The sequence below is a fragment of the Haliaeetus leucocephalus genome, unplaced genomic scaffold (assembly GCF_000737465.1).
Source record: "Haliaeetus leucocephalus isolate CR32 unplaced genomic scaffold, Haliaeetus_leucocephalus-4.0 Scaffold214, whole genome shotgun sequence".
NCBI classification, from domain to species: domain Eukaryota; kingdom Metazoa; phylum Chordata; class Aves; order Accipitriformes; family Accipitridae; genus Haliaeetus; species Haliaeetus leucocephalus.
In genome coordinates this window covers 884,119-892,026 of record NW_010972650.1, presented here as the reverse complement: position 1 = coordinate 892,026, position 7,908 = coordinate 884,119, and the positions used below count along the sequence as shown (strand labels likewise).

The 7,908-nt window shown below is 62.8% G+C and overlaps 1 protein-coding gene across 1 annotated transcript in view; it reads left to right on the top strand.

The window, feature by feature from the left end:
* The window catches only part of LOC104831184 (dynactin subunit 2-like), a 13,118-nt gene extending 5,676 nt beyond the window's left edge, over window positions 1-7,442 (top strand). Inside the window, exons 2-14 of the mRNA XM_010566582.1 lie at window positions 180-248; window positions 2,605-2,701; window positions 2,813-2,874; window positions 5,335-5,433; window positions 5,519-5,679; window positions 5,792-5,939; window positions 6,023-6,088; window positions 6,168-6,206; window positions 6,331-6,408; window positions 6,552-6,623; window positions 6,739-6,841; window positions 6,956-7,047; window positions 7,135-7,442. Of these exons, the coding sequence (XP_010564884.1) occupies window positions 180-248; window positions 2,605-2,701; window positions 2,813-2,874; window positions 5,335-5,433; window positions 5,519-5,679; window positions 5,792-5,939; window positions 6,023-6,088; window positions 6,168-6,206; window positions 6,331-6,408; window positions 6,552-6,623; window positions 6,739-6,841; window positions 6,956-7,047; window positions 7,135-7,221 (1,173 nt within the window). The 3' untranslated portion in view covers window positions 7,222-7,442. The remainder of the gene's footprint in view (window positions 1-179; window positions 249-2,604; window positions 2,702-2,812; window positions 2,875-5,334; window positions 5,434-5,518; window positions 5,680-5,791; window positions 5,940-6,022; window positions 6,089-6,167; window positions 6,207-6,330; window positions 6,409-6,551; window positions 6,624-6,738; window positions 6,842-6,955; window positions 7,048-7,134) is intronic.
* The last annotated feature ends 466 nt before the right edge of the window (window positions 7,443-7,908 follow it).

The following is a 7,908-nucleotide window of genomic DNA, read 5'->3' as shown; positions in this document are numbered from 1 at the left end:
GGTTTGGGGACATGAGGGGTGTCCAGAAGGGATGTGGAGTCTGGGGGGGGGGGGGGCAGCTGCCATGGGTGTCTGTGGGCTGAGGCAATGTCAGAAGCTGTTTGGGGGTATTTGATCATAAATGGATAATAAATAGCTGAGGAGAGCTGGGGTTTCACCGGAGCCCGTTTGTGCCCCAGGCCAGGAATGAACCTGATGTCTATGAGACCAGCGATGTGTCCGAGGATGACCAGGCCGACTTCGAGGCGGTAAGGCCTCACCAGGGCCCCATGCCGTGGGGTGGGGGCGAGCGAGCGAGTGTGCCCGTGCCCCCCCATCCCGCAGCCATCAGGACCGGCACTGCAGCAGGGAAACAGCTCCTGTCCCTGCACGTGTCCTTGCAGTGCCACATACGTCCATGTGTCCTCCCCCCAGCAACGTGCCACCCCCATCTGGGCTGCCACACGGTGGCTTTGGCGTGGGGTGACACCGAGGGCCCCCCTCCTCGAGGCCGGCACGGCACGAGGGTTGCATCTGGGGCTGCACAGTGACCCCCCAGCTCTGCCGGTGAGGCTGAAAGCTGACAGCTGCTCATGGATCACAGCCCAAATGGCTGCCCAGTCCAGTCCGTCCGCCCCCAGCCCTCACTTCACCAGCACGTGCTCCCAGTTGGGCCGAGCTGGGGAGGGGGCAACCGGGCCTCAGAGGCGAGATCCGGCTTTTCCCCACGGTGCAGCCAGCATTTTGTGGGGGACGCGGGGTCAGCATGGCCCCACCACGCATGGGCTGGCGTGGCACCATGCGCTGCACCCAGGGCGGGGGCACACCGGGCACCCACCCCCCAATTCTGAGGGGGATAAAGAGATCCCTTGCGAGACCCAGGGCAGCAAGACGGACTGAAACGGGTTGTTTCCACCCCAAGTTGCCCCCATCAGGCCTTGGTCACGCTGAAATGGTGCCCGAGAATAAAGCGGTGCCGCACCAGTGAGTCCCCCCAGTGTTTTCCCTCCCATGCGGCCTCACTGCAGGCAGGAGGCGAAGGGCTGACAGGGTTTTAATTGCTGTCGTCTCCTCTCCTGGGAGCCCCTCGCGCAGCTTCGTTGTGTTTCTTGGCTCTCGCGTGCTGAACTGACCTGAGTTTTCCCACCGCTCTTCCCCTCCCTGCTCCCCACCTTGCCTGGACACTAGTTTGCACAAGTAAGCCCGTTCGCTGCTTCTGGTTTGGCATGCCGTTTGGGGTTGATTTTTGCATGCGGTAGATGTGCACGGGGTCCCATAACCGCTGCCTGTTGCCGCGTTGCCTGATCCCAGCTGTGGGTCACCCCGCCGTGGGGCAGAGGGGAGGCAGCCGGCAGTGGCTGTGGGTCCCAGGGTGTGACGTGGTGCTCCCACCACCCCCCTGCTCTCCCTTGCCTTCTTTGCATCTGCCCTGCCTGACTGCACGTGCTGCCCTCCTCGTCCTTCGGGACCCCCAGTGACCCCCTGACCCCCCCACGACGGGTCCTGCAGGGCCAGGCAGGACACGGGCAGGCGAGTGGGGCTGCGCTGAGCCCCCATCCCTGCTGCCAGCACAGCACGGGTCTGGCTGCTAAGCAAGGGACAGCTCATGCCCCTCCAGGGACTGGCATTGGTGTTTTGCCCCCCCCCAGACCCCAACCAATGCCTCCCTTCTACCCCTGGGGACCCACCAGGCATTGGGCTGCTCCATGGGGGCCCATCCTGCCCCAGGCTCTGCCCACATCTCCCCCCACCCCCCCCGGGGGAAAAGAAGAGCCAGAGGGAGGTTATCAGAGCGGGGGCTCAGCTGCATCACTCCCGGACTCTGGCCACTCTCTGCTCCCACGCTTTCTCTGGGCACCTTGAGCACCCCTCATGGTGGCCACGACCAGCGCGTCCCCGGCTGTCCCCAGCCCCGGCTGCCCCGGCGTGCCTGGCCAAGGGGTCCAGAGCCCACCGCTGCCACTGCTCTTGCAGCCACTGCCCCCACCCCTGCCCTCGCCTCTGCGCCGGTGGCCCCCGCGTCCCACGTGGCTCCCAAGCCCTTGCACGGGGGCCAGCCTGGCAGCAGCCTTGGCGCAGGGACATGGGAGATGGCGGGCCATGCGTGGGACAAACCTTCTAACGCGATTTTTGTCTCTCTCTCGCCCCTCTCCTCCTAACCTTGCTCTGGCTTTCTCACCTCTGGGAAACGCAAGGAGCTGGTAAGAGCCCGTCCGTCGGCCGCCGTAACCCTGCGCTCTGCTCGCGGGCACTCGCCGCTGCCTCCCCCCAGCCGGATGACCCCTTCTAACACTGCTAGCGTTGCTCCCGCTGCTCTCACCCCTTCTTGTCCATCCACAGTGCGTCAGGGCTCCCCAAAAGCGCTTCAGGCCCTGGGGACGTGCCACATCCTGGACAGCTCTCGCTGCCCCGGCAGACCCTTTGCTGGGTTCAGTCCCTGCCTGTCAGTCCCTGGGGGCTGTGCCCCTGTCCTGGGGAGGACGGGGCTGCCTTCGTTCCCCCCCATTACTGTCCATCCTTTCCCCAGCGCCGGCCCCAGACGGCCGCCAGTGCTGCAGGGAGGCGGCAGCTCTGCCAACAAACCCTCGCGGCTGCCTCGTCCCTGACGCCGAGCGTTGTGTGCAGGAGGAGCTCACCAGCACCAGCGTGGAGCACCTCATCATCAACCCCAACGCTGCGTATGAGAAGTTCCGGGACAAGCGTCTGGGCACCAAGGGAGTGGGTGAGCCGGGGGATTCAGGGAAGGGTGGGCTGTGGGGACCCTGAGCTGACCCCAGGGAGGGCACAGCCACCCTGGGTATTTTGGGGTGACACCCTGCTCTTCCTCTTCCAGATTTCTCCGATCGCATCGGCAAGCCCAGGACAACGGGCTACGAGTCTGGGGAGTATGAAATTGTGAGTCCAGAGCGCATGAGGATGTGAACCACCCCAGTCGCCCCACAGTGACATTCCTGCCCAGGGCCACAAATGACCCAGAATCACAGAAGGGTGGTGGTGGGAAGGGACCTCTGGACCATCTGGTCCAACCCCCATGCTCAGGAAGGGCCACTTAGACCCCCTTGCCCAGGACCATGTCCAGGTGGCTTCTGAATATCAAGGATGGAGACTCCACCGTCTCTCTAGGTAACTTGTGAGATGAGCTGGGCTCTGTCCTCTTGGCACCCTCCATTCAGGTATTGATAAGATCCCCCAGAGCCTTCTCTTGTCCAGGCTGAACAGTCCCAGCTCTCTCAGCCTTTCCTCATAGGAGAGATGCTCCAGCCCTGTCAGCATCTTTGTGGCCCTTTGTTGGACTCTCTCCAGTATGTCCATCTCTCTCTCTTCTGTACTGGGGAGCCCAGCACTGGACACAGCAGTCCAGGTGTGGCCTCAGCAGTGCTGAGGAGAGGGGAAGGCTCACCTCCCTTGACCACAACACTCCTAACACTGCCCAGGACAGCGTTAGCCTTCCTTGCTGGATCATGTTTAGCTTGGTGTCCACTGGGACCCCTGGAGCCTTTTCCAGAGAGCTGCTTTCCAGCTGGGTGGCCCCCAGCATAGACTGATGCCGGGGGCTGTTCTTCCCCAGCAGCAGGACTTCTCCTTGTTGAGCTCCATGAGGTTCCTGTTGGCCCATCTCTCCAGCCTGTCCCAGGTCCCTCTGAACGGCAGCGCGACCCTCTGGCATCTCAGCCACTCCTCCCAGTGTGGCGTCATCTGCAAACCTAGTGAGGGTTCACCCTGCCCCATCATCGCAATCATTAATGAAGATGTTAAAGAGGATCAGACCCAGCATTGACTCCTGGGGCACACTGGTTGTACTGGCCTCCAACTAGACTTTGGGCTGACGATCATCACCCGATGGGCTTTGCCGTTGGGGCAGTTTCAATCCACCTCACTGCCTGCTCATCCAGCCCAGACTGCAACACCTTCTCTTGGAGGATCTTATGGGAGATGGGTGTCGAAGGCTTTCCTGAGGTCCCGGTAGACAATACCCACTGCTCTTTCCTTGTCTACCAGGCTGGTCACTTCATTGGAGAAGTTGATCAAGTTGGTGGAGCATGACTTCCCGTTGGTGAAGCCATGCTGCTTGCTTTTCATGTTTTTTCTGTTGTTCATGTGCCTGGAAAGGGTTTCCAGGAGTAGCTGTTCATTGCCTTCCCAGGGAAGAAGGTGTGGCTGACCAGCCTATGGTTCCCTGGGTCCTTCTTGCCCTCCTTGAAGGTGGAGGTGACATTGGCATTCCTCCCATCCTCTGGCACTTCTCCTAGTCACCGTGACCCATCAAAGATTATCGAGAGTGGCCTTGCAATGTCATCAGACAGATCCCTCAGCCCTCGCTGGTGCATCCCACCTGTGCCCATGCACTTCTGTCTGTCCCATTTCCTTAAGCGTTCCCTGAGCTGATCCTCTTCCACCAAGCGTACATCTGCCTTGTGCCAGCCTTCCCCTGGACGCTGTCACCAGGGATTCCTGATGGCCGGTCGGGCCGGTTGAGACAGAGGTGAAGGTGGCCTTCAGTGCCTCAGCCTGTCCCATGTGGGATGTCCCCAGGTTCCCCACCTCGTTCAGCAGCAGCCCCCCATTTTCCTTTGCCATCCTTCAGGTACCTGGGTGCTCACAGAAGCCTTTCTTGTTGCCTTGGACATCCCCAGGCAGGTTGAGTTCCAGCTGGGCTTTAGCTTTCCTAACCTCCTCCCTGGCTTCTTGGGCAACGTCCCTCTCCTCTTCCCAGGTTCCCTGTGCCTGCTCCATCTTCTGCCTCCTTCCTTTCTGTGTCCAGGTTTGGCCGGGAGGCCTTGTCCACCCAGACAGCCTCCTGGCTTTTTTGCCCAACAGCCCACCCATTGGGATGGAGCGCTCTGGAGCTTGGAGGAGGTGATCCCTGAATATCAACCAGCTTTCTAGGGCCCCTCTTCCCTCTATTGCCTGATCCCAGGGGACTCTTCCAAGCAGACCTTTGAAGAGGCCAGAGTCTGCTCTCCTGAAGCCCAGGGCTGTGACCCCCCCACCCTCCTCCCCACCCTCAGCATCCCGAACTCCACCATCTCGTCGTTGCTGCAGCCCAGGCTGCCTTTGACCTCCATATTCCCAATGAGCCCCTCCTCACTGGTGAAGATGAGCTCCAGCAGACCCCCTCTTGTTGTTGGCTCCTCTGTCACTTGAAGGAGGAGGACATTGTCATCGGTGCCCTTAGGAGCCTCCTGAGCTGCTCGTGTCCTGCTGTGTCGTCCCTCCAGCAGGTCTTTTTGAAGACGGGTGGGCACTGAGGGGAGTTGGGTACCAGCATCCTACCCATCACCCCCTGCCCTAGGTGCCTGGTATGCGGGCAGGCCCTGAGCCCCCGCCTGACCCTCCCCGTTCCTCTCTCTGCAGCTTGGTGAGGGTCTTGGTGCCAAAGAGACGCCCCAGCAGCGGTACCAGCGGCTGCAGCACGAGGTGCAGGAGCTGGTTAGGGAGGTGGAGCAGATCCAGGTGAGCATCACCCCTCCCCTGGGGACCGGTGGGGAGGCTGTCCCAGGGTGGGGGGTGACACAGCCACCTTTCTTCCTCCCGACAGAGCACGGTGAAGGAGGCGGCAGTGGAGGAGGAGCTGACGCCCGTGGCCTTCACCAGGCAGATTGAGGGCCTGAAGCAGCAGCTGGTCTCCAGCCACCTGGAGAAACTGCTGGGTCCTGCAGCAGCCATAGACTTCGCGGATCCCGAAAGTGCCCTGGCCAAGTGAGTGGGGTCCCAGGACCCCTGGGGTCGCAGCTCGGGGAGCGGGGGAAGGATGGCAGCATCCCCATGGGGTGGTGCTGGGGCCCCGTGCCCACCTTTGCCCCCTGCCCAGGCGCCTGCTGCAGCAGCTGGAGGCGGCGAAGTGCAGCAAGGCCGCACCAGGGAAGACCCCCGCCAAAGCCCCGGCACTCACCGGAGACTCCGTCGCCATTGAGCTGTTCTGCCAGCCGGAGCAGGACCACTTTGCCCAGACCGCCAAGGTGAGCTTGGAGGGGGGGGACAGACGCTGCACCTGACTGCAAAATGGGGTGTCCTGCCGTCTCACCCCCTCACCTCCCCCCAGATCACAGAGCTGGAGAAGCGGCTGGCGCAGCTGGAGGCGACAGTGCAGTGCGAGCCCGACAGCCAGGTGAGGGCCCACGGGTGCCTGCCCTGCCACTCTCCTGCCCCCCCATCCTGCCCCACTAATGCAATTTCCTTCCCCACAGAACCCGCTGTTGGTGGGGCCGAAGGGCACCAGCCTCGTGGTGAGTCAGGCAGGGGCTGGGGGCATGCAGGGTCCCTTTCCCCCACCCCGTGCTCATAGCACTTGGTGGGGGGGCAGCCCCTGGGTGCTGCTGTGTCCCCCCTCACCCTGCTGTCTGTCCCCAGGAGACAGTGCAGGTCCTGCAGGCCAAGGTGAACATCCTGGATGTGGCCATGCTGGACCAAGTGGAAGCCCGGCTGCAGGTGAGGGGGGGTCGGAAGGAGGGAACTGCACGGTGGGTGTCAGGAAGCCAAGGGAGAGCCATGGGATGGCAGTGGCCAAGGCCATGAAATTGGGGTTGGGCAGTGCTGGATTTGGGGTCTCACCTCTGCTGCCCCCTCCCCAGAGTGTCCTGGGGAAAGTCAATGAAATAGCCAAGCACAAGGCAACTGTGCAAGATGCCGACATGCGGAGCAAGGTAAGAGCTGGAGGGGAGGCCCCCCACAAAGGCAAGCCTGGCATGGTGGGGGACATATGGAGCCCCCCCTCCAGACTGTGCTCACCCCCCCTTCTTGCCCTGGCCCATCCCCCAGATCCACCAGATCTATGAGACGATGCAGCGCTGGGATGGCGTGGCCAGCACCTTGCCCGATGTTGTGCAGAGGCTGGTGACCGTCAGGGACCTGCACGAGCAAGGTGAGGGGCTGAGGGGATGTTGGGGACAGTGGCATGGTGCCACTGGGAGCATCTCGGGGAGGGGGGGTCATGCTGCTCCCCCCCACCAGCACTGAGCTTTCTCCTCCCTCCCAGCCACGCAGTTCGGGCAGGTCCTTATGCACTTGGACAGCACGCAGCAGGAGATAGCTGGTGCTCTCAAGGACAACACTGTGCTGCTGGCAGAGGTGGGTCCCACCAACACCCGCTGGGGTGGAGTGGGGTCCCCATCCCGCCCCCCCTGCTCACCCCCTTCCCCGCTCACACCCCCCCAGGTCCAGAAGACAATGAAAGAAAACCTGGCGGTCGTAGAGGACAGCTTTGCCGACATAGATGCCCGTATCAAACGGCTGCAAAAGTGACGGCACCCTGGAGATCCCTCTGCACCGGGCACCCCTGCCCACCCCTGGGGCCCTGCGACCCCCTGGGTATCGCTCCCTCCCCCCGCAGGTACCAGCCCCTGCTTGTACATACCCTGGCTCTGCCCCCCTGCTCAGCCTGGGGGCTGGAGGGGTCCTCCCCACCCCTCCATTCCCACCTAAGGGGGGGGTGTCTCTGTACTCCCCCCCAATTTACCCCAATAAACAGCTCAGCTCAAAGTGCATCCGTGTCGGGCATCTCCTTTGGGCTGTGGGGCATGAGTGGGGCCCAGCCACCGGGTTTTAAATGCATCTTTTAATGGCACGTGACCATACGAGCCACCCCTGTGCACGGTCCCTCCGGGCCACCACGGATGGCAAGCGTGGCACTGCTGCAGCCAAGGAGCAGGGCGATGGCGCGGCAATCCATCTGGGTGACGGTCTGTCCGTCCAGCAAGCGGGTGCCCGCTCCGTGCCCTGTGTACCTCCGGGGAGAAGCCCCTCGGGTGAGCCCCGGCTGCCCTCGTACCCCCCCAGGGTGATGCTCCCGCAGAGAGGTCGTGCTCCAGGTGGGCTGCCTGCAGCCGCTCCGGCCTCGGGACGGGTCCTGTCCCCACCCTCCAGCCGGGCTCACTGCGGGCTCACTGGTGAGAAGGGCTGGGGGGCACAGACCACCCCCCCCAACCACCT